Source organism: Vombatus ursinus, unplaced genomic scaffold (genome assembly GCF_900497805.2).
Source record: "Vombatus ursinus unplaced genomic scaffold, bare-nosed wombat genome assembly UNPS02014820.1, whole genome shotgun sequence".
NCBI classification, from domain to species: domain Eukaryota; kingdom Metazoa; phylum Chordata; class Mammalia; order Diprotodontia; family Vombatidae; genus Vombatus; species Vombatus ursinus.
The window spans coordinates 23,697,382-23,722,665 of record NW_020954598.1 but is presented as its reverse complement, the minus strand read 5'-3'; the positions used below and the strand labels follow the sequence as shown (position 1 = coordinate 23,722,665).

Here is a 25,284-nt window from a genome sequence, read left to right as displayed (position 1 = left end):
ATCCCTCACCCCACAGCCTCACCACATGACCAGCTCTCAGGGGAAGCCTCCCCACCAAAGGCTATGACCTGGGAGCGGACAAGACATGTGGGGCCTAGGGGAATCATGAGGGAAGAGGGGAAGGGACTGGGGGGGCAGCGTCCCTAGAGCAGTGTCTAGCAAGGAACAGAAATAGGAGAAGCCAGCAAAAGACAAAAAAAAGCCACAAAAAGTCCATGCAGGGGCCGGGGCCAGCCAGGGCCTCCCCCACCCACTCGCACATACAGAGGAAGAAACAGCTCTCTTGCAGCCCCTAGGGATCCACCCCACAGGGGAGGGGGCCAGGCCACACCCCCTGACCACAGGCAGCCACATAATGTGGCTAGGCTGTGGCCCTTCCAAGAAACAGGGATTGTCATGCCAGTGACTCTATGTACAGTGAGACCCTCCCCCATGCCCACCCTCCCCTTCACCCTCCCCCTACCCATTCCCCTGCCCGGCTCAGCCGGTCTCCTCGCTCCTCGCCTCCTGGGCGGGGCTGGCAGCCTCTTCTCCTTTACACGTGGATGGAGCCTGTACCAACCGGACCCCCGAAGCTGTGCTGTCCGGTTGGGCCGGGGCCAGCTCGGGGGACACAGCTGCCTTGGCAGTGGGCACACTGCTGCTTTTGGGGGCTGGTGTAGTGTGCTCTTCAGTAGCAGGGGTGGCTCTCCCTCCACTCGCCGGTGTAGCGCTCCTGTCGGTGGCCGGGGTGACGCTGCCGTCGGTGGCCGGAGTGACACTGCCATCAGTGGCCGGGGTGACACTCCCATCGGTGGCCGGAGTAGCGCTGCCGTCAGTGGCCGGGGTGGCGCTCCCGTCGGTGGCAGATGTGTCACCACTTTTAGCGGCTGATGTGGCGGTGCTCTCTGCAGCTGGAGCAGCACTGCCCTCAGGAGCTGCACTGGTGCCACTTGTAGCTGCAGATGTGGCTCCCCCAACTGCTGCCGGGTTGGCAGTGTCCGTGGCTGGAGCAGCCTGGGCAGCAGCTGCATTGGATTGCTCCGGAGCCCGGAGCCGTTTCATGAGTGTGGTAACTCGGACAGCTTTCTGGAAGGAGGAAAAGAACGCAGGTGAAGAAAAAGTATGGCAAACCCTAACCGCAGGAACCCATGACAACTGGAAAAACTCTCCAATGACCACTGACCCAAGGGCCTTTGCTGGGCCCTTTGCTCTATTCATGCAACCACTTCTGGACTACACAAAGGCACGTGGGTAACTTTCTCCAGGGTAGGGGTGATTCAGAGGATCAGTCCTTGGGGAAGAGAAAAATCCATGGGGAACAGGGTCAGAAATATCTGAGGCAGGGGGAGAGAAAGAAAGCAGCTGTGCAGAGGGAGAAAGAGGTCTCCCTGGTCAATACCTTCCACTTGGCCCTGGCAAAATTCTTCTCAATCTGGGCACAGACTCCATCTTTGATGTTTTTATCTGAAGCAGCATTTCCTGAAATCCTAGAAGAGGGTAAAGGGGTGAATGCACAGATTTCTCTGGTGCCCATCCCCTGCTCCCAAGTTGTCAGCATCCTGGTTGGGATAAATCCCTACTGAGGATTTAGAAGAATAAGATTTGAGATTTGGAAGACATCCTAACTCCTCAATTTTAGAGATGAAGAAACATCCCTAGAGAGGTAAAATTCCCTGATGGGAGAGAGGTACAGTTAGATGGATAATTAGTTAAGGGGTCATATTATGTTATATTATATTGTATTGTATTATAATGCAAAATATTATATTATGTCATGTCATGTTATATTATGTTATATTATATTATATTATATTACAGCAGCACAAGACTGACCTGTCTTCAGGAAGCTTCCTAAGTGAAACTGAGATTATTATAAAGTGGATCAGTATGATTGCTCCTTCAAATACAGGTGGGTCAACCCCAAATTTTGCTTTGGAGTATCCTTAGAGATAGGATGTAATTCTCACAAGGAACCATGATGCTGTTACTCTCATCTCAGCCCCAAGAGAAATCCCAATGGCCAAGCTAGCTGTGAGAGAACTTGCATTAGGAATTTAGGGTCACCTGGTCTGGAACTGGGTAGATTTCTTATATGTCTTCTTCTAATTGCCTTACCCTGTCATACTATTTCTGAATTTGTATGTACCCTTTTTCTTTGTCAATACATACTCTGGAGTGTGTGGAAACAAGGAATAGAAAAGAAAGAGATCAGATGCAAGGAAAGGGAACGCAGAGACAGTGGTAGTAGCAAGAGGACACAGAAGGACAAGTACTTAGGGGTTACGTGTAACAGATCTCTGAACTCAGGGAACTAAGTCAGCTCAGAGACAAGGAAGAACAAGGAGACTACAGGCCTTCACTTGGCGTTCAAGAATCAGGGGAGTTTTAGCAAAGAGTATAAAGCAAACCAAAATGGCCTGAATTGACATTAAGAGGAAATCCAGGAGGCTCCTCACTTCTAATTAGGGACCAACCCCAAGCCCACCAATCTCCTAATTATAACCTGCTCCCAACATGCAGGATTCAGAAGTAACTCTACACTGCCCTATTCAAGTGGTACCCCATACTACATGTCTTGTCTTCCCCAAAGCTAGCCTGTGGTGCCCCCAACACTGACCTTCATCCCTTCCAGTAACTTCCCCAGTCCTAGGCCAAGGTTATACCCTGAGGTCTTGATGCCTAATTTTCTACTCCTGGTAGGGTACAACCTCCAATGTGCCACTCTTGTTGTTCATTTCAGGCTCTGGGGAGTATCCTTCATCAAGACCCACTCAAGCATCACTCTTCCCATAGTCCTGTGGGACATGAACCCCATACCCCATACCCCATTCCCTGACTTGGACATAGCAAAGAAGGTTGGGAGGCCCACTCACCATTCATGGGAGATAGCTTCCTCAGCAGTGATTCTCTGGTCCTGCTCCACTTCCATCAATCGGGTCACCAGATCTTTGGCTGTAGGGACCCAAGTTGGAGAGGAAGGTTTGTGTCCCAGTTGAGAGATGGGGAGTGGGAAAAGGTGAGTTGAGTATGACAACCCATTAGAAAGGAAGAGAGGGATCTGGGAGATTGTCCAGGATAGAGTGGGTCTGAGTCCTTACTCAGCGGAACCTGAGAGGTCCCAAGAGATATGGCTGGGGGGTTAGGCATTGTGGGAGATGGGACAAAAAATGAAGTATGAAGGAGGAGGCCCCAAGAGTTTGGGTCCACGTGGCCTTCTCACCTGCCTGTGAGATGTCATCCCAGTATGGGGAGTCGAATTCATAGTCTCCAGCAAGGATCTTGCGAAACAAGTTTTTGTCATGGTTTTCATATTCATCTTCTTCCACCTCCTCATAAAAGGGGGGGTTTCCTGACAGCCTACAGTCCAGAGTGGGGAGAGGAATCCCTAAGTATAGCCTACCAGAAGGCTAGAACTCTTTTTCCTTCCCTCTTCACTTCACCTCCCTCTCTTCTCACTCTTCCCACTCACAGAATATACATGATGACTCCAATTGCCCAGCAATCCACGGGCCGTCCATACCTCTGTCGGCCGACCACCTCAGGGGCTGCAACCATGGAATCCATTAGTGTCATGCCCCAACTAACCCAATCTGAGTTTCCCCTCTTCCCCTACCCACTGGGTTCTGCTGATGTCATCCTACATCATACCCCTCTCTGCCCACCTGGATCTTGGGAGAAATGTCCCAAAGCATATCCAGATATGTATGGGGCTGGGGGGGGGGTTTCTGAGGGTAAAGAGGGTGGTGGTAGGGACCTGTCTTTCAGGAGCAGCCAAGCAGCCCTTGGGGAAGGTATCTCAGCCCAGGCTTGTTTCCTCCCCTCTCTTCCTTGGACCCTGCCCTAATCCCCCCTTCTCTACATTCCCTACCCCCACCCCAAAGTTCCCACTCCTTGCCCAGGTACTCTGGGGTCCCGCAGGGTTCCTTGATGAGTCCGTTCTCGAGTTTGGCCAGGTGGAAGTCACTGATGACAATCTTGGAATTCTTCAGCCGGTTGTAGTACACCAGATTCTCCAACTACCACCAGACCACATAAGTGGGAGAAGATCTTATGAGATCCTGAGAAATACCCTGGTGCCCCAAAGACCCACCTCTTCCTACACCACTGGAATACCATGCTGTTTGCCAGTGACACCGTCTCCCACCCCAGCTACCATTCCTTTCTTCTCCTTCCCCTGCTTAATTTAGTAGAATGATAGATTTAGAGATTATCTAGTTCCCCCCTCCCACCATCATTTTACAGAGTTGGAAACTGAGATACAGAGAGGGTATGATATGGAAAGTCACAAAAGAAGGAAAAAGCAGAACTGGGATGCAAACTGAGGTGCCCAGATTCCAAATTTAGGGGTCTTTCAGATCTAGGACCTTTATTCTAAGGCCTTCAAATCCTTACAGCCCAGCTCGCCATGACCCCTTCCTTATAGAGCCAGCTCTCAATTATCCACGCAAATGGAAAAGGACCTCCATTATGAGGTATACATAATCCAAACTAATGGCTAATTCCCAAACATGTTTCACTAATTTTTCTGGATATCATTTTTATTTGTTATCTAAATGCACACCACTCCCAGCAATTATTTTTCCTGATTACTTTAGCTCAGGCTAAATCACACAAATTTATGTCTCCCCAAGTACCTACTTCCTGATGGCAGGGGTCAGTGTAAGAGAGAGCCAGCCAGAGATTACAAATTTATCCAGCTATTTCATAAAAGAGGTGTTTGAAACCTGGACCAGTAAGAGCTGCCTACAACTCAGGGCCTTTGTCTCCCCGGTACAAGTCCCTGGGTCACTCATCCCCTCTGGTTCCTTTTCCACCCTGGGCCAGGGCTACACCTTGAGGTTTCGATGAACAATCTTCAGGGAGTGCAGGTAGGCCACAGCCTCCAGGACTTGCCGCACCACGTTGCTTGTGTCTCGTTCTGAGTAGTATCCCTGGTCCAAGATCCAATCAAACACTTCCCTCCCCGTGGCCCTGTGGGACAATGAAACTTGAGTCCTTTCCCCACGTGTATTTCCTGAGATACCCTCTAAGTTGGACATGGCAGACCAAGGGACAGGGATGGACTAAAACCTCCGGGAGGATACTTTGTGGATTTGTGTGTGTGGCTGGAGGAGTTACTTTGATGCCAGGACCAGAGTATGTCTTCACTAGCTAGGCTGCTCCCAGTTTGACCCAAGATTCCACAGATCTCAATGAGCGTGAAGGCAGGAGGCTGGCTAACCTGGAGAAGTTCCCACATGTGCTGGAGCCTAGAGAGAGCCTGGGAAAGGGGCACAGATGCCAGAAAAGAGAGCCTGCCAACCATTCTCCCAGAGAAAGGCAGGCTCTTGGAACTCCTCTTGGGGAGCTGGCAGAGTATAAATGGTAAAGAATTCAGAAGGACCAGGTTCTCTCTAGGGCACTGCCAATCTAGGGACAGCTTTTTACTTTGTCTGCCAGGGAGCTCTCACGCCACTGCAACTCAGCCTTTGGCCAGGAGGCAGGGGGAGGACATTAGCTGTAGAAGGATGGAGCAGAGGAAGATTTTGGGGCTAAGCTATGGGTGAGTAGATAATTAGGGACCCCAGACTCCACCTCCTCCCCTACTCACAGCTCCAAGAAAATGAAGTATTCTTTGCGGGTCACAAACACGTCCACCAGCTGCAGGATATTGGGGTGCTTCACCCTAAGGCCAGAGGCGGGGGTGGGGAATCATAGAATCTCAGATTTGGAAAGGGCCTCCAAGGTCACAATCCAATTCATACATAGACATAAGATCCTTCTACAACAGGAAGCGGGGGGGGGGGGTGATTTTTGGGAAGGCCCTGAACTGTTTTGCTGCAATGGATTTGGTGGTGTGAGAGCTAGCCTGGGGCTCTTCTTTCTGAAGGGAAGCTAGTAGAGCAGTAAGGAGACAGGGAGGCAGGCATGGGAGTAAAGGCTGGGGTCAAAAAACTACCAGGTGCCAAGGACGGTGTCCAGCCATCTAGAGCAAGTCAAGGGGCCAGAGATCTGGACGAGTGAGGGGAAAGCTCTTATTCCTGACCCACACTCCTCCTCCATTCTCTTCAATCCTTGTTTCCTTTTCCATGCCTCCATCCTTACTCTTCACTCAACTTCACTTCCTCTCCTTGCCTCTATTCTTTCTCCTTTATTTGTCCCTCCACTTGCCTTCCTCTTCCTCTTGTTTTTCATCTTCATGCTCTTGCCCCTTCCCTCTCCCCCCTCCCCCGGACTTCTGACCTTCAGTCCCAGGGCTGGGGGTTAGAGGTCAGCTCCTAGCACTTACATTTTCAGGATGATGATTTCATTCTTGGCTGCTTTGCGCACCTTCCGCCCATCTCGCTTTAGGAACTTCTTACAGGTATGCAGCTTCCCTGTCGCCTTATCCTTGGCCCGAAAAATCTCGCAGAACTCTTCCCTGCAGCCCAGGGCCCTGTTTAGGCCAGCTTCATCCCCTCCTTCCACCCCCACCCACTTCCCCAGGATCATATAATCAAATGATTTTAGAACTTGAAGGATCTTAGAGATCTAGTCCAACCTATCTCATTATCCATGTGAGGAAAAACATGCCTAGAGAGATGGAATGATTTGTCCAAGGTCATACAAATGAGCAGGAATTAGAACTCAAGATTCTTTAATTTCAAATCCATTTCTCTCTCTCTCTTTCTCTCTCTCTCTCTCTCTCTCTCTTTCCATATATCTTGTTCCTCCACCCCACCAAGATGACTTCCCTCTTCTTCTCTCCTTCTCCTCTTTCCCTACTGGTGCCTTATCCCTCCAAGATACCCTGCCCCCTTTCTCCAGGGCCCAGCACTCACGTTTTGATGACCTGCCCCAAGTCATATCTGTCTGTCACCTCAGATGGCTGGTTATAGTCCTTCTTTTCTCCCAGAGTTACACAGCCAAACGGCATTGCCGGGCCCGGTCTGCAGGAAGGGCAAAAGCATAGTTTTCCTGAGGATGGGGTCCTCCCTACCCATAGTGCACCTTCCCTTGAGTCTGAGCATGGGTAACCCCACAGATCCCTCAACCAATCCCACAGTGCCAGTTCATGGTTGTCCAAGCAAAAATGTGATGCCTCTCAAGCCCAGGACTCCACTTGTTTCTTTTCCTTCAGCTCTCTGGGCCAGGACTGTTTCGCTATTTCCTCTATAACTATAACAACAACCTCCATTTCCACAGCATTTTAAGCTTTGCAGAATTCTCTCCTCAAAAACAAGTCCTATAAGGTAAATCATGTAAACATCATCATCTCCATTTTACAAATGAAGACCCTGATACTCAGAAAAGGTCACAGAGCTTATACGTGTCCAAGTGTGGATTTGAACCCAGAGTTCCTAACTCCAAGGCCACTTTTGACTATAGCATGCTTTTTCTCTGAGCAACATGCTACTTTTGAGAAATGTGTTCTCTCTGCCAGGTTGAGGCTGGGCAGAGCCCAGAAATAGGAGTTGGTAACTCCCAACCCAGAAGTCTGACTTGAATGTATTTTTGACTCAGAGGCTGGTTTGAGTATAATGCCTCCTTCCCAGAACCCTGCCTTCAGCCCAGCACCTGCTTAGCCTGGGCCTATTCCTCCCTGCCTCTGACCACACTGCCTACCCAGGCCTATGGCAGCTGTGCTTCAAACGCCATCCAGAAACCTGTCCCATTGGGCCCTGAGTTAAACGACCTGCAGATTTTTCATCTAGATTTACAAAGGAATTTGGGGCTTGGTTCTTCTCTCCTAGAAAGGATTTGTTACACAGGTCCTTCAATGTGCAGGATTTGTTTCTGTCTGGATTTAGATCACAGGCTTTAGGCCTGGAAGGGACCTTAGATCATCTAGTCCAATGACCTCATTTACAAGTGAGGAAACAGAGCCCCAGAGAGGTGCTGGCGGGTAGCAGAGCCAACATTCAAACTCAGTCCTCTGATGTCAGAGCTGCTTCTACGATGCCACTCCCAGGCTTTTTTAAAGGAGCGTTTAAAATAGGATTTGATTTACATAAATTTTATTTATATGCAACTTTTTCAGGAACAAATCTATTGAATAAGACAAGGTCACCTTTTAAAACCACTCTTTGTGCCTAGTTCTGTACAAATGTCCTCTGCTTACACTCTGAGAGCAAATATCAGGCTAATTTCATAGGCAGTCTTCTCTAAAGTCTGTATTTCTCCCCAGCCTCTGTACACAACATGCCTTTGATAAATATTTGAATTGTTACATAGGATATAAATACATAATACATTTTTTTTTACCTGACCTACAATTTCATTGACAGAGGGAACCTGCAGTGAAGATTTTCATTTTCCAATGCAGACAAGCATCTTTTCTGAAACTTAGTGTCTTAGAGTTGCCTGGACCATTGAGAGGTTAAGTGATTTGCCCAGGATCTCACAGTAATTATGTGTAAGAGGTAGGACTTGGACCCACGTCTTTCTGACACTGAGGCTAGCTAAGTATCTACAACACTTGACTGCCTCTCATATAAGACATATGTCCAATAAGTGACTGAGATCATCTGATTTGATAACATTTTATCATATGTTAAGTTGTATTAATTTATTTGTTTACATGTCTTACCTTCCCTATTAAACTACGAGCTCTAAGATATCTCTGTGTCTCTGCCCAGGACCTACCTTACGAACATGCACACAGTCAATTAAAGAAAAGTTTGTTGAATGAATGAACAAATGAATTTACACATGTAAATAGACAAGTAAGCTAGAAGTACATTTTTGCAATACTGAACTCAGGAGATCTTGCCCCAATGTTAGTTTGGATGGAATGGGGAAAAACCCCTACCCCATTCAAGATTAGCCATCCCCTAAAGGATGGGCCCAGGGAGTCTATCCTGGAACTCAAGCTCATTCTTCCTCTGGCACTGCTGTAAAAAGGGCCCATGGGGAGGATCTGTGCCCAATGCAACATAGGTTCTATGGCTCTCTGGGCAGTTTCCTCAGCACAACTGGAACACCTATCACCTCTGCAATAGTGAGGGACCATCAGAAGTAGGTGGGGGAGCCAGCAACACAGGCCTCATTCTCCTTCCATTAAGGTGGAAGCTATTCTCCCTCCCCACTCCCATATCTGACTTGCCTCTTGCTGGGATGTCTCCAACTATGGCAAGAACCTTTGAGGCAAGCAATGAATTGTCCATTACTAAAGGTACTAAAGTTTTCCCAAGAGAAAGGAAGAAGCAAAGTCCTGAGTCTCTGTATGCCCCCATCTCCTGAGGACAGGCCCAACTAAGAGGGAGCATCTCAGCTCCCTTGATCCATCATACAGTTGGGTAGGAAAGGTTTAGAGACTCTTCCCCACAGATTGTCAGAGGGCCCCTCTGTCCAGAGGGAAGAAGAAGAATTAAGGAAGCTCAGAGTCTCTGTAATTTATCTTTCCCACCCTGACATCTCTATCTCTACAGCCACCAGATACCCTTGAAACCCAAATCCTTACCCCCTACATATGAGTGGTTTCCTAGCCTCAAATCTCTCCGTTATTCCTGCTAATTCTCCACAGCACTTACCAAGTGATTTTCCTCAAGGGCAGATCTATATCATTCTCTTAATAAATTCTAATAGCTCCCTATTACCTTTAGGTTCAAGACCAAACTCTTTTGTTTGGTTTTTGAAGTCCTCCCTGCGCTGCTCTCAACCTAGCTTTCCAGCCTCATTGGACAGTCTGACCTCCGGCCCGCCCTCTGCTATCTAGTCAAATTGGCCTTCTTGCTCTCTGTTCCTCACACACAATATTACACCCCATCCTTCAGGTCTGGAATGTACTCCCTCCTCACTTCCACCTGATACAACCCTTTTCTTCCTTCAAAATACAGCTTAAGCACCCCCTTCTGAGCCTCCCCTTCCCAAACTACCTTGTATTTAACTTCTATTCATTTGTCTTTATTCTCTTTATGTTTACTCTGTATATATTTATATATGTACTTGTCACCTCCATTAAAAACGTAAGTTCCTTGAAAGCAAGATTGTTTCATTCATCAGAGGCAGCTGGGTGTTGCAGTGGATAGAGTACCAGGCCTGGAATCAGGATAGACCTGAGTTCAAATCCAGCCTCAGACATTTACTAGCTGTTGTGACCCTGGACCTCTGCCTGCTTCACTTTACTCAACTGTAAAATGGAGATAATAACATCACAGTGAGATAGTATTTGTAAAAGCAGTTAGTACTGGCACTCAGTAGGTGCTTAATAAATGCTTGTTTTCTTCCCCTCATTCTTCAGGTTGAATGATTGATTGATTCTTAATCTCCAAAGTGCCTTCCCTGGCACAGAGCACATCAAATTGAGATGTAACTGAAAGCACAGACCTGGGCTTTGGTCATTTATTAATCATCTCCCTCACTGATATTCTCAGAGTGCTTTGTCAAGATTTTCCCTTTGGCCCTGTCACATTCTACTTTGTGTCCCACTTGTTTATGTCTGTGTTTTCATCCTTCCTTTTAGAGTATAAACTCTTAGAGGGCAAGGCCTGTGTCATTTTCCATCTTCTTATTCCTGGTGCCTAGTGTGAGGCTGGTGACTTTGCACAGCCCTTCCTCACTTGAATCCAATTCACTTGCAAGTTTTGGCATCCTCTTCCTGGTGTCAAGGTCCTCTTTCGGAAAGAAGGACCAAAAAACAACAACAGCCAAGTACAAAACCTTGCATATAGTAAGTGCTTAATAAATGTTTGTTGAACTTAATTGCACAAGTCACTGTACCTGCCTGAGCCTGTTTCCTCATTTGAAAAATGGAATTAATAATAATAATAATTTCTACCCTGCAGGAGCTGTTGTGAGGATGAAATAAAGACAATGGATATGAAAGGGTTTTGGAGGTCCCTTGGAAGTTTTAGGGTTGAACAATGCCTGAGGGCTATAGCCAGTGGGACTGAAAGATAGGAGAGTGTTTAGCAAATAAAAAGCAGCCAATTCTAGGCACCCTTGGGAGGCCAACAATATTCTGGGTTTCTCAAGGGCCCGGGAAGAAAGTGTAACTTCAGATAGTGCTCAATTATCTGTCTCAGTAAGGAACAACCATCTTAGAATTCATTCTAAACCAGAAGACCATCTTGCCACTGTAAAACTCAAGTAGTCCAGACCTTGGGGCATCTACCAGGCCAGAGTAATCTTGGTGTATAGAGATCTGGGGTGAAAATTCAGAGTCCAGAATCTCAGAGTCAAAAAGACTTCAGAGAGCATCTATCCTGTCCATGGCCTTGACACCAGATGCCCTCTGTTTCCTCCTCTTCTCCCCACACCCCCCCCACCAACATTCCACCTTGGGATATTTCTAATTGTTTTTATTTACCATCCTCTCACTCTAAGAAGCATTTTTAGAATGCCTACTATGAACGAGACACTGTGCTGGGTGGTCTGGAGACATACATATACACTATAAATAAATAAATACATAACTAGATAACGAGATAGACAGATAAAACATCCCTTCCCTTAAGAAACATATATTCTATTACAAGCCCGAAGATATGAGTGATACAAACAAGTTCTATGGTAATTCAAAGGGGGCGATGAGAAATCAAGGAAGGCTTGATGGAGGAGGGGCCTGGCATTTGAGCCAAGCCTTGAAGCAGGAGTGGGATTTGGACAGAAAGGAAAGAGCCATGGATAGAGCATTGGACTTGAAACTAGAAAGACCTGAGTTCAAATCCTCCTTCAGATGACTAACTATGTGACCCTGAGCAAGTCATTTAATTTCTCTATGAGTCAGTTTCCTTATCTGTAAAACAGAGATTATAATAACCCCTAGCTCCCACAGTTGTTGTGAGACTCAAATGAGATAATATTTGGAAGTCATTTTGTGAACCTTACAGTATTATATAAATGCTATTACTGTTAACATGAGCATAGGCATGGAGTTGAGATGAGTTTATTCTTGCACTTAGCCAATGTATGTCATTGTCCCCCTATTCTGCTTTGTTCTGTCCTCTGGGACCAAGTAGAATAAAACTAAACCCCTCTTCCACACACTGGCCCTTCAGATACTTGAAGACAGCTCTCATGTCCCTTCCTAAGTCTTCTCTTCCACAAGCCAAGCACCCTCATTTCCTTCCATGGATCCTCATAGGACATAATCTCCTGGTCACTCTCCTCTAAGTCTCTAAGTCATCAAATCCTATCCAACAGTGGAGAGTCTCCTTTGGAGTCAGGAAAGCCTGGGTTTAAGTCTGACCTCTAGCACAACCCGACCACGTAACCCTGGAAAAGTCACAGAAGCTTTCAGTGTCCCCAGATAATTTTCTAAGACCACAGGGATAGAACGGTTGCCAATCTGCATTGGTAGAGGGAGTTTCCATTCTCGGAGTTCCTTACACCAACAAAATTCAAGATCTGCCCTCCTTGCTCCACCCTCTGAAATGACAATTTACATACATTTTAGGGTTTTACATAACATACCATCTATTCCTATCAGTTATGGTTGATCAAAAGCAATATTTGTGATTACTGCTACACAAACAGGGTATCAAGCCCTTTGTCAGGCATCTAACCCTAAATTATGGCATAAACAAAGACCCATAGTCTTGTGAGGGTGTGGCACAGTGGTCAGTGGGTTAGGCCTGGAGTCTCTAGCACTGGCATTTTTTAAAACAAATTTTTATTAATAGCTTTTGTTTTTACATCACCAACATTTCGCAATGTATGCAAAAACCAATTTCTGTGAAGGAAAACCAATTCAGAAAAAGTACCCCACACATTGAAAAAGTCTGACATTTTATGTAAAGTTCCATACCCGTTCCATACCCTTCTCTTATAAAAAAGCAAGAGGAGTCTTCTCCTATCTCTACTAAGGGGTAAGCGTGATCATTATAATTTCATAGAATCATGTATGATTGTTTTGTTGTTATTTCAATTTGCTCCATAGAATATTAGAAACAAAAACAAAAATGATGGTTTCTGGTGTGTTGGGTGCATTATCTATGTATAGTTTACAGAAGCACGTGGAAAAGAATCAAACAGGATGAAGTTGGTTTCAATCTGCAGTAATGAAGAGAGTACCCACATAAGCAAGAGATCATATATTCATCAAAGAAATCAAATGGGCTTCTCTTTGTTTCTCTACTAGATTCTAAATCCTTAAGTGCAGGGACCATGTCTGATTTTATCTCTGAATCTCCCCTAGCTCTCAGACTAGCATATAGAATGCACTCAGTAAATGAGTTGAATTGAATTTTATTCTCTAACACCTTAGTGTGAATTAGTTTTAGTAATAGGGCAGTTATAGTCAATGGTATAATTTTTAAAAAAAAATATTTATTTTTAAAAAATTTTTATTACTTAATTTATTTTTAGTTTTCAGCAATCACTTCCGTAAGCTTTTGAGTTTTAAATTTTCTCCATCTCCCTCCACAAGACAGGGTGCAATCTGATATATAGCCCTGGCTTTTAAACGACACTTCTGGAACTTATGTAATTGTGTGACTGTGATCAAGTCCCTTAAAGTCTCTGTTTCCCCCTTTGTAAAATCAGGTCAAGATTCTTGCTATCTGCCTCCCTGGGTTGTTTTGAGAAAAGCACTTGAGAAGCTTGAATGGGTTACACAAATGAGAGTCCTCCCTGATTTCCTTAAAACCCCTGCCTCAGCTGCTTGCCTTCTTCCATATAGTGGCAACTGGGAATCACTCATCCATTAGTGGCTCATCTATAGAGACTTGTAATTTTTTGAAACTCTGCCACAGGCTTTGCTTGGAACAGGGCCATAAATAGGTCTATGGTACTTTTGGGTCCAGAGCTCTAGAAATAGTTCTAGAAAAAATACCACCCTTCCTTCTTTGTAGAGTTGAAGGACTCTGGGGGTCAGACTCACTTGATGCATTGGTTAATTTTGTTGAACAGCTCTGATTTCTCTTTCTCTTTAATTTCTTGTTACAGGGGATGACTTGCTAGAAAAGCGAGGGTAGAAGAATGTGTTTGGAAGGGAAGGTGATTAAAAAAAAGACATCAATACATTTTTTTAATTAAAAAAAGAGAAATAGTTAAAGAATACATGGAAATGGAAGCAGGAGGGGAGATTTCAAGCTGAACTCTGGTTTCCCCAAATGGGATGATATGCCTGGTGCCCCAGAGTTATGATTTCCAGTCCTACATGCTCCTTGGGGTCAGCTACAAGGCAAAGTGGGTAGAGTGCCAGACCTGGAGTCAGGAAGACTCACCTTCCTGAGTTCAAATCTGGTCACAGACACTTACTATTTGTGTGACTCTGGACAAGTCATTCACCCTGTTTGCCTCAGTTTCCTCAGCCAATACAATGAACTGGAGAAGGAAGTGGCAAACCACTCCAGTATCTTTGCCAAGAAAACCCCAAATGGGGTCACCAAGAGTTGGATACAACTGAAATGACTAAATAACAACACGCTTCTTGGCATGAGATTGGGGAAGTGTAAATTCATTGTACTATGTCTCTCTCTGGACATTTCCTCCACAGACAAGGGCAGATCAATGCCTAAGTTCAATCGTTAGGAGGCAGTCTTTGTTGGGTTACAGTGACCAGAACAATTCATCACTTGTTGGACAGCCCTCTGGTGATGAGCATAGCTAGGCTAGTCCTCGAACAACGGATGTATAATGCCATCACCCAAGCCTTCCTGGCAGCCTTTTCTGCTTGTTAGCTCCATCCATCTGGAAGACCAGTGTAGCCTTCCAACGCCGAAGGCTACTCTGCATGTCACAAGGCAGCAGAGAAAGACTTTAGCAAAGGCATTGTAATAAAACAAGGCTAAACCCATCACATAATTCCATTCCATTCAGCTAATGCTGGCTGAGCACCTACTCTGTGCTAAGCCACAGTCAGACATTAAAAGATTTAGAGACTATCCACTGTTTTAGGAACCTTCTTGTCTGAGGTTTTTTTCCACTTCACAACCTGGTCCCAACCCACCTTTTCAAGTTTTTTATACGTCGTTTCCTTTCACACAATCTTTGGTACAGCCAAACTAACTTTCTTGGATACCCTCACACACAGCCTCCCATCTGCTGCCCCTCCAGAGCATTGACTCTCTCTCATGCCTGAAGTACTCCCCCTTCTCTGCTTCTTAGAATCCCTGCCTTTCTTTAATATTAAGCTTATATACCATCTTCTGGAGTAGCCTTTCTTAATCTCCCCAGCTGCTAGGGTCTCTCTCTGTCTAATTACTTTATATTATTTCATATATGCTTAACACACACACACACACACACACACACACACACACACACACACCCTCATCTCCATCCATAGAAGATAAGCTCCGTAAGGGCCACCTAAATTCTGTCTTTGCATCCTTAGCACCTAGCACAGTACAAACAGTAGGTACTTAATAAATGCTTGTTGATTGATTGATTGGCTTCTCTCTATTAGCACAGAGTTGAGAATTGACTATAACCATACTTCAGAGCATTCAAGGCAGCAACTGGGAGCTTTCTTGAATGCAGGCCTTCTGCCCCATCCTCTCTGGGTTCCAGGGTTCCAGGGTCCCAGTTGCAGTGGCGTCATAAGGCTCTATTTGCAGCTACAAAAGCAGTTGGGGTGGAGGATAGAGGCGATGATAACCCTGGACTTCAATGGCTCCTATTATCTTCCGCTGTTTCTTCTGCTCCCACATTCCCTCCCCCCAGAAGGGTGGCTCTGCCCTGTGCATTAGGCTCTTACCATTCTTTCTGACTAGAATGGCCTCCCTCTAACCACCTAAAAAAATCTACATTTCCTTCCAGTCCCAATTTAAATAGTCTCTATGTGAAGCCCATCTGATTTCCTACCACACAACCAGGACAGAGCTTTCCTTCTTCTCCAGGGATCCATGAACTTGTTTAAAAATATATAATTACTGTTTGTATAATGGGTTTCCTTTGTAATCCTGCTTATTTTATTTTATTTTATGCATTAAAAAAACCCATTATTCTGGCTGGGGGTGGTGAGCCCACGTGTAATCTCTGCTCCTGGGGCTGGTAGATCACTGGAGCTGTGGTAGGGCTAAAGCTGAATGGGGTGTCTGCACTAAGTTTGGTGCCAAAATGGTGAGCTCCCAGTAACAGGGAGCTGCCAATCTGCCTAAGAAGGGAGCAAACTAACCTTGGTTGGAAACAGAGCAGGTCAGCAATAGGCTGCTTCACTCCCAGCCTTGGCACAATAGGGAGTTGTTTAGTCATTTCAGTCGTGTCTGATTCTTTGTGACCCCATTTTGGAGTTTTCTTGGCCAAGATGCTGAAGCGGTTTGACATTTCCTTCTCTTAGGCCATTTTGTAGATGAGGAAACTGAGGCAAACGAGATTAAATAATTGGCCTAGGGTCACACAATTAGTGAATGTCTGAGGCCAGATTTAAATTCCCTACTTGAACGATAGGAAGACCCAATCTTAAAAAACAAACAAACAAAAAACCACATTATTCTGAAAGATTCTGTAGGTTTTGCCAGTTTACCAAAGGGAGTCCATGGCATGGAAGAAGATGAGAACCCTTGCTCTAAGCTCTCTACTGCCTTCTCTACTTCTCTAAAGGCAGTGATTACATTTTGCCTTGTAGTGGTTTGTGTCTGTCTTATTCTTATTTGATTGGAAGTTCCTGGAAGGGAGGGACCAGATCTGACTCAGTTCTGTCTCCCTTTCAGCTCCTGCTACCTGTCCACAAGCATTTGATGGATTCTATGGAATGAAACCGTGGGGATAGGAGAATGGCAGGCAGGGAAGGAGCCTGGTGGGATGGTGTAATGGAAAAAATGCTGGCTTTGGAGTCAGAAGATCTGGGTTCAAAATCTAAATTTTTATTTCCTATTGTATAACCTTGGATAATGTGTCTCTTGGCCTCAGTTTTCTCATCTACAGAATGGGGTGGGGGAAGTTGGATCAGATAATGTCTAAGGTACCATATAGCTCTAGGTATTCTTATTTTATGATGTTCCAGATGGTAGTCAAGTATCGATGATTTTATTAATTTGCTTATTTCTTCAATGTGGGAACTTTTTTCACCAACAGGTTGAACCCTTCTAAAACTCAGGAAATAAATCTTAGGAGGGTGTCTCAGGCTCAGAAAGGTTAAGTGATTTTGCCCATAGTCAGTAAATGTCAGAGGCAGAATTTGAACCCAGGTCTTCCTGATCCCAAGTCCAGCACCTTATCTACTATGCCAAAATTGTCTCTGCAGAGTGAGATATTAAGAATCCTTCATGATCACGTAGAAACCCAGACTCTGCCTGTGACACCTACTGATGCAAATGAATGGACTGCCATAGTCAAGAGAACCTTCTCTACACAAAATCTCTTCCCTTTCTTCATCTTCCTGGAAAGCCCATCTTGATGACCCCAGATAATACAACTCCATCTGCTATGAGGAGATGGGGGCCTTCCCCTGAAGCAGTTTCTCAGGAGGCTCTGCCAGACCTAACCCCTCAGGACAAATGTATAGAAGGCCATCTGTCTAGTCCCGCATTCAGGCAGGACAGAGCCTACCTCACCCTCAGCCAGAGGTCTTCGCTTTTCTGAAGGTCTTTTGTTCCCCAGGAGAGGATCCACACCTAACAGAAAGGGCCCTCCCTATGGTAAACCTGTTTCATTCTAACCAGATCCTTCCTGCCACAGCCTGGCCAGTCTCAGACACTGGAACAAAACAGCCAGCCAGACAACAGGGAGCGTTTTGGTTCTTCCCAGGGTAACAATAAGGCCCTCTTTATGCCCCCTCCCCCTCCCCACTCTTCGCCCACTCTCACCATCTGCTCCCCAACTGCATTGATGCCTTGTTGAGATACTGAGCACTCACTAAACCTCCCTCCCTGCCTCTCTCAACTGCCTCCAGGCCTGTTCTCACCTCTGGAACCTGGTCCCTGGTCTGCTCTCCTCTTAAAACTCACTACCCCCTCCAATTCCCTCTTCCCTGGAACTTGTGAGGTTAACCTCCTGCTGGCCAGTGAAAATCCATGTTCACCACAAAACTCGGTGCCCATGCTATCGTCACAATTGGGGAGTGGGGTGGCGCATGGAACTCAAGGCCACCATCAGCACATTGAACAAGTAGCATCTCAGCTTCCTCCCTCCAACTTGGAGAAGTTAAGGGCTGCTTCTAGCCCTCCCTCTAGGCTATAGGGTGAGTTTAGAGGTCCCAATACTGAAAGCCCCTGAATACTCCTAAGACCAGACCTCTCTATCTCCTACTATTATGTAGTTGAATGTCAACATGAGGAAGACATGTATACAGCTAAACAACATGTATTTCATGTAGGTACATGGGTGTACTTTTACATGCCAGGCATAGTTTTCTCACTGTGAAAGGCAGAACCCTCCTGAGACCAGACCTCTCTCTTCATCTCCCACTATAAAGTGATAGGATATCAACAAAAGGGATATCTGTTCGACAAACAGATACATATTCAACACGGGTTCACAAGTGCACTTTTACATGCCAGGCCTCAGTTTCTCCATTATGAAAGCCAGAGAAGGGAAGAGAGGAGGCAAGGATGAGGGGGAGCCAGTCTGTCACTGATCCATGCTCCTCTGTTACCCTGGGATACATCCTGCCTGTTGCTGAGGGTTGTTTTCCATATTTTAACGGTGTATTTTAATGGTGTGCTACTGCCCTGAGGGTTTGTTTTGTTTAAAAAAAAAAGGAAATGGAAAAAACAATAAATGAGAAGCTGAAAGGGGAGGTGGAGAAAGGATTTAACCTAAGACCATCCCCTACCTTAGTCCTCACCTTCCCCTGATAGATGATCCCCAAGCCCTAACTCATCCCAATCCATCTTGATTTGAGGCTCTGAGTGTATCCAAATCACTTAATCTTTCTGGGGCTCAGTTTCTTCATCTGTAAAATGAGGGGTTGGACTAAAGTTCTGCAAGCTCTAAATCCTAGTATCCTATGACCCTCCCAAAAGACTGCCCCTCTCCAGGGCTCTCCCTTGCCATAACTTGAAATAGGCCAAGTTTATTTTTTCTGCCCTAAGACATACTCCCTGCCAAATGCACACTGGCCTTCCCTTAACATGGTGAGTGTGCAGGGTGGCAGGGAATGAACCACCTCTAACCTAGCCTTAGATGTTGTTAAGGTCAAGGGTATGAGCCTGACCAATCCCTCTCAAGCTTTGGATTATTTAAGAAGGACCAGGGGATATGGGAGTAAATCTTTGTCAAGGATGCTCAAAGATGCGCCTCTGAATCAGAGACCTGTCCTGGGGTGGAGGGTGAGTGACTCACCTGTGAGTGTGCTCTAGGGAATCTTTACCCAGGGAGGAAGCTTGAGCCTCTAGATTCTCAGTCCTGGCCTGGCTAATTCTGGAGGGCACGTCTCTGTGGTCTAATCTATTTCTGCCCTCATCTCTCTCCATGATGCCAGTCCTAGCTCTTCATGTTGTCATTAAGGGCAAGTCTCTCTGGGTCTGGGCTTCTTCCATGTAGAAACGGGGAGGGGGCAAATGACATAATCTCTAAGATAGTTTTCCTTTCTAAATCCTATGATCTACCCATTTCTCTTGGGCCACGGACTAGCAAAAGGTCCTTTTGTTTCTTCCTCTCTCTTGTTTTTTTTTTTTTCCAAAACGGCTTCATTCTCTCTTACTTTGAGGCTGCCTGGGGGTCAGTCCCTGCATGAGCTGGCATTATTTAGACACAGCCAACTGCCTCCCCTCCCACTGGGTCACAGGGAGGGAGGCAGAGAGGGAAAGAAGGAAGAAGGGAGGGCCCCCTGCTCCTTCTCACTGTGGTTGCTGTTACCGACACCTCCTGATTTAGTGGCAGCTGTGAATATCATCTCTGCCTGTGGCCTCCCCCACCTACCCTGAAAAACCTCTAGGGACCCAGGAACTCCTATCCTGTCTCCATAGAGAACTGACCATATTGTTCTAGGGCCTTCACACAATAGGCAGCTCTCCCTTTCCTCTCCTCCTTTCTTTTTTTTTTTTTGTAGTAAGGCAGTCGGGGTTAAGTGACTTGCCCAAGGTCACACAGCTAGTATGTGTCAAGTGTTTGGTCTGAGGCCAGATTTGAACTCAGGTCCTCCTGACTTCAGGGCCAGTGCTCTATCCACTGCACCACCTAGCTGCCCCTCCTCTTCTCCTTTCTTCAACCAACATGGGGTCTTCCTTGCCTCCAGGAAGGGAAAACTGACCTGATTTGATTATATGAACTGTCCTGTCTCTCCCTGAGCACCACAGTCCAGGGCAGTTCAAGTCACTGGGATCTGTTCAGTTTCCTTGCCAGTTGATTATAGTAACTAGGGTTTAGCATCCATTTAGGCCCCTGCAGCTTCCTCCCAGGGGAAGGGAGAATGTGTAAAGCAAGACTCTTGGTCAGTTCTGTAGGTATCATGATGTAATGGAAAGATCATTGGACTTGAGTGTCAAAAGACCCAGGATCCAGTGTCTTCCCTGCTATTTACTGCTTATGTGACATTGACCAGTCACTCAACCTCTCTGGACCTCAGTTTCCTCTTCTGTAAAATTAAACAGGTTGTATTTGATGATCTCTAAGTTTCTTTCTGCTCTGAGTTCCATGGTCTTATTCTCATTTGCTTTGGTTGATCCAGCTTTCCCTATAATTCTCACTCTATCCTTCCAACCATTCAATTTCCTCAGAGCTGGAGGCTTTTTTGGGGGGGGGCGGTCCTCATATCCTGCTCCCTCCAGTAACTCTTATAATTCTCCCCTATAAGGATGGAAGGAGAAAGTTGAACCTAAGACTAGAGGTGTGACCCTTCATGGTACTAAGATCTGACCCTTGCTCCCTTAGCCACCTAAGCAGTTTCCTCATCCCAAGGAAGTTAGGGAGCTCCCCCCCACCACCACATACATTTTTCAATCAGTCGTGGAAGGGGGGGGGGGGAATCTGCTGGAAGGCAGGGAAGAGAAAGGGGATGAACCTCCATCAGGAAACATGAGCAGGTGTTTCTATGGCAATGGAAGTTTTAAAAGAAGGGGAGGGGGTGGGGGAAAGGGAGTCAGCTCCCTCTTGCCTAGGATATGTTTGTCACTAGGTAGGGTATCTAATGCTGTCACTGCTGGGTGAGGTTTCTTTCTCACACCACAACCCAGCCACCCTAAGAGGGGGCTAAGGAGTGAGAAGGCAGGGAGGAGGAGGAGAAGTAGAGTCAGGGGTTAGATAATATTCCCTTCTAACTCTTAGTTTCTGTTATTCTTAGGGAGGCTGAGAGGTGGGAGAAGGGAGAAAGGCAGAGATTGAAAGTAAAGAGGAACAAAGGGGAGACATAGGAAGAGATGGAGAGACTGAGAACAGTTGTATGAAAGCAAGGAGAGGAAAAAGTGACAAATCAAGGAACTTCGTAGGGAGTAGGGACTATAGAGAACATACTCACTAGTACTGGTGATGTAGCATGAGAAAAAGCATTAGAGGGAGGGTGGCCAAAAGAACTGGGGAGAGAGAGAGAGAGAGAGAGAATGAGAAAATGGATAAGAGCACAGAGTGATGGCAGAGGGGAGGAGGGAGAAGGGAGAGAGGGAGAGCCACTGAATGCACCGATTTGTTTGTTTTTTTGTGGGAAGGCCATCAGATCTGTGATCTCAGAGCACGTTAGGGAACCCCTAAAGTGTGTGGAGTTTCCAGCCCTTGAAGACAGAAAAGGATAGGAAGCTGTCCCTCCTGATGCCTTCCTATTTTTTTCTAGTGCTGGTTGCTCACCCCTCCTCAAGCCCCAAAATCTGAAAGAGGAGTAGAGATGAAGGTGTGGATGGAAAAAGCACTGGGTTCTCATCCCCTGGAGCTAGGAGTGAGGTCCCAAACAAACCTCCAAACCAGGACACACACATTTGGGAGCAGGAAGAGCAGCCAGTTGCTTTTAAACTGTTCCAGCCCCTGGTACCACAACGTTTCCCAGAGGATGGAAAAGCAACTTGGGTCTTGACACTGCATCAGGGCCATGAATTGGAAAAACAGGGGCAGGTCGGTCCCAATTCACCTAGCAGATGCTGTAGCGCTACCTTCAGCACCCACTCTAGTCCCACTCCATCTCCTGCCTGCCATCACAGACGTTCAGGAGGAAAAATATCTCGGATTTGTCGTCAGCTTCAACATGTCGGAGGGAATAGGGGTACTTGAGAGTCTAGATCTCAGCCAGGCCCCAAACTAGATCTACCACTTTCTCTGCTCATCCCTTCCCCTTCCCATACTGAATCTGCCCTGAACACTTTCCCTAGAATCATTCAGGCCTGAGGCCTTGCGGACTAAGCCTCCTCTTCCTCCTCCCCATCCCCAGCCCCCAAAGCAAGAACTATGGAGCAGGAGGTGTGGTTGAAGAACTGAAAGCTGGGGGAAAACAAAGCTTATGGTCACCAGGGCTGCTTCAGTCTCCATATCTGACTAGCAGGCACTCCCCTCCAGGGGTCTGTTGGGAGGTGTAACTAAAGAAGGAAAATGGACGAGTCTCTCCAGTGGCTCAAAGTATAGTAATGTCAGTTGCATAATCTCATTTCCTTCCCTGTGCCTCAGTTTCTTCCCTATCCTGTGTGTATGGCTCTCAAAGATAAAAGATTTTCTCCTTATACACCAGTGAGAGGTGGGGGAGGAGGAAGAATTGGGATTCAAGAGAGCAGATGGAAGACAGACAGGACATTGCAGGATAGTAGTGTCACCAAGACGCAATACAGCCACCAAACCCCACCCCCTGCACACACACAACAGCCCCCAGAAATGAGGACAGAGAGGCTGTCTATTCTCCATCTCCCACCCTCTACTCCTCCTCCCCATCCCCCAGACAGCATTCCACTGCTGAACACCCAGAAGGGAGAGTGTGAAATTAATTTCATAAGGGGAGAGATCAGAGCCCCAGGACCTAACTTCCAGAATGAGACTGTATTTCAGGAAACAATCCTCCCTCACCCCAACTGCTAGGAGGGCTATAGCCATGTTCTATTCCTCAGTGCTCCCCAATTATCCTTTTCTACCTGTAATTATTGTCCAGAGGATCATCCAACCCCAGTAGAACTGGGGAGTGGAAAGGTGTCCCATGCTGTCACTGGAAGGCCCCACCCCATCATATCCTGGCCTCCTTAGGTTCCAATACGGAACAGACAGAGCTTCTGCAGGAATTGGAACACACAGGACACCCTCAGGCCCCTGTCCTTCCTCCAGCCTCTGCCCCTCACTCCCAGTTCTTCGGAGAGATCGAATACCATATCTCTGGCCCAGTGCAAGGGTAATGCCACTGTTACCAGGCTGGAAGGGGTGGGGGAGGGGGAGAGGGAGATAGAAAGAGAAAGCTACTCTTCTGGGAGGGAGGGGGTTCCAGATCATCAGGGGGGAATTTGTCCAGGAGGCAAGGGGACACAGTTCCTTGGGCAGAGTAGTAGTGGGGACAAAGGTAGTCTAGAATGACGGTTCCAAGGGTTCTAGGGGTAGGAGGGGGAACGTTTCTAGAAATGAGGTTCCCCACGACAGAAAGTGGGAGACATTAGGGAGGGGTCTAATTGGAAGTTCACAGCTGGGCATGCTGCCAAAGGTAGAAAACCATACTCCCCGTCTCCCGTTTTCCCCTCCCCACCCATACATACACACAATGTACAGCTCTCCAATTAACAAGCTGAGAACCTCAAGACCCTGAGGATTCTTCTCCAGCCTGATAGGTCAGTTATCTCTGCTCCTTCCCCCCACCCTCAGCTTCCATTCTAGGAAAATTGCCTCATAGATGGAACCCCTACATGCACATATATGCACAGTGCACAAATGCACAGACTAATGAGCCCTAACCCCCCCTCCCCTTCGCCAGAAACATGTGCCTGCTAGCCCCTCCCCCCATCTCACTCGTGCACATGTGTCTGCACCCACGCCCCTCTCCCCCCATCACCGACCCGAACACATGGACACCCGCACTCATGGGCACCTGGCCTACACGTGAGCACCCCAGCCCCAACCGAGACCTTAGGCTGCGGCTAGAACAACCCTGCCTCGAAGGTTTGGGCCAGAGTGAGGATGAGGATCCATAGCCCGGATTCCAAAATGGGTTAACTCCTTCTCTCCCAGCCCCCACCCAAATCTTCTCTTCCAGCCCCCTGGGCGTTTTGTCACCAATAAAGAACTCCTGGTTGTCATGGAAATTAGTGCCTGGTCTGAGCAGAGAGAGAGAGAGAGAGAAGAGGATTGGGGGATCCCTCTGGGGATACAGGAAGGGGTTGGGGGATGGAACTTGGGGAGCCGAGCAAGGGGAAGGGAAATGAGCAAAACAGACCCTCCCGGGACATCGGAGCAGCACACAGTAGGTGCTGCTCTACAAATGCTGATTTAAATGAATTTCGATCTGGCAGTATAAACGGGTCAGTTGGCATCGGATCTGGCTCACAGCTGAGCTAGCCTTTCTGTATCCAGGGCTTTGGGTCCTACATGTCCAGCGACAAGGGTGTAAGGAGGGGCCATGGGGTGAGGGGATGTGTCGGAGCACCTGCCGTTCTGGGGAGCTGCTCCACAGAACTTTTGCTCCCAGACCCTCTCTGGGCACGGAGCACCCCTCCCCCATCCCGTGGGGAGCCCGCGTGTTCAGCCTAACAGGCTGCTAGTCTTCGCTGCCCCCCTCCCTAGAAGGACTCAGTTCTTCCCACTCTAGGGCTCCGGAAAGCCACAGAACAATCCCCCCCACACACACACACACACCACTCCGGTGGCTGTGTTTCCACCTCGAACATGAACGAATTTAACCTCTCTACCCACCCAGCCCAGGGGTCCTCATTGCTCCCTAAGGCTAAGTCGCGGATGCTCCTTACCCCGCCACTGGTCTCAGGGACCCACCTGCAGCGCCTGTCCCGTCACGAGGAGTAAGCTGCCGGCTCGAGACTCAAGGGGTTCCGGAGGGTCCAGGGACGCCGCAGTCGGCGGCAGGACAGAGTCCGCTCCGGGAGGGGGAGATGCGGCGCCGAGTCCAGCCGCTCCCCAGCTCCGTGCGCCTCCAGCATCGCCCGCCGCTCCCCAGCGCAAGATTCGCACCGGGGGCCGGGGGCGGGTCAGAGGGGGTGGAGCTTTATACTGTTCGGGCCCGCCCCCGTGGGGGAGGAGCCATGAGTCTGGGCGCGGGGTGGGGGTGGGGGGTGGGGAAGAATCAAAATGCACTGGTGACTCACCCAGTATGCCTAGCCTCCTCCCCGACCCTAATTCTCAGGAGAGGTTCTGGAAGTGTCCGAGTCCTGGACCAAGAAAGGACCCCTCTCCCCAACTTTCCATTCACCGCAGCTCTCCAGCCCCTCCTTCATTTGGGATGCAGGGAAGAATTCTAAAGCCTGCCATGGAGCAGGGAGCAGCAGGGCTAAACGTCCACGTACCCATTTTACAGAAGAGGAAACTAAGGCTGAGAAAGGAAAGGTTTTGCCCAGGGCAGCTCAGCAAACCAGGATGCCCTCCTTAGGGGCTCAGACTGCTTGAGCCCTTTCCTGA

General features: G+C 47.4%; 1 protein-coding gene across 1 annotated transcript; it reads right to left on the bottom strand.

The window, feature by feature from the left end:
• Positions 1-480: 480 nt before the first annotated feature.
• CAMKV (CaM kinase like vesicle associated) lies at positions 481-24,729 on the bottom strand. The gene is made up of 11 exons (XM_027837203.1): positions 24,646-24,729; positions 6,783-6,890; positions 6,251-6,382; positions 5,573-5,647; positions 4,815-4,953; positions 3,878-3,998; positions 3,452-3,527; positions 3,203-3,339; positions 2,856-2,934; positions 1,382-1,469; positions 481-1,068 (listed from the first exon to the last, which is right to left on the bottom strand). Exons 2-11 carry the CDS (start codon positions 6,875-6,877, stop codon positions 481-483), a joined length of 1,530 nt encoding a protein of 509 aa, XP_027693004.1. The 5' UTR covers positions 6,878-6,890; positions 24,646-24,729.
• Between the last annotated feature and the right edge of the window lie 555 nt (positions 24,730-25,284).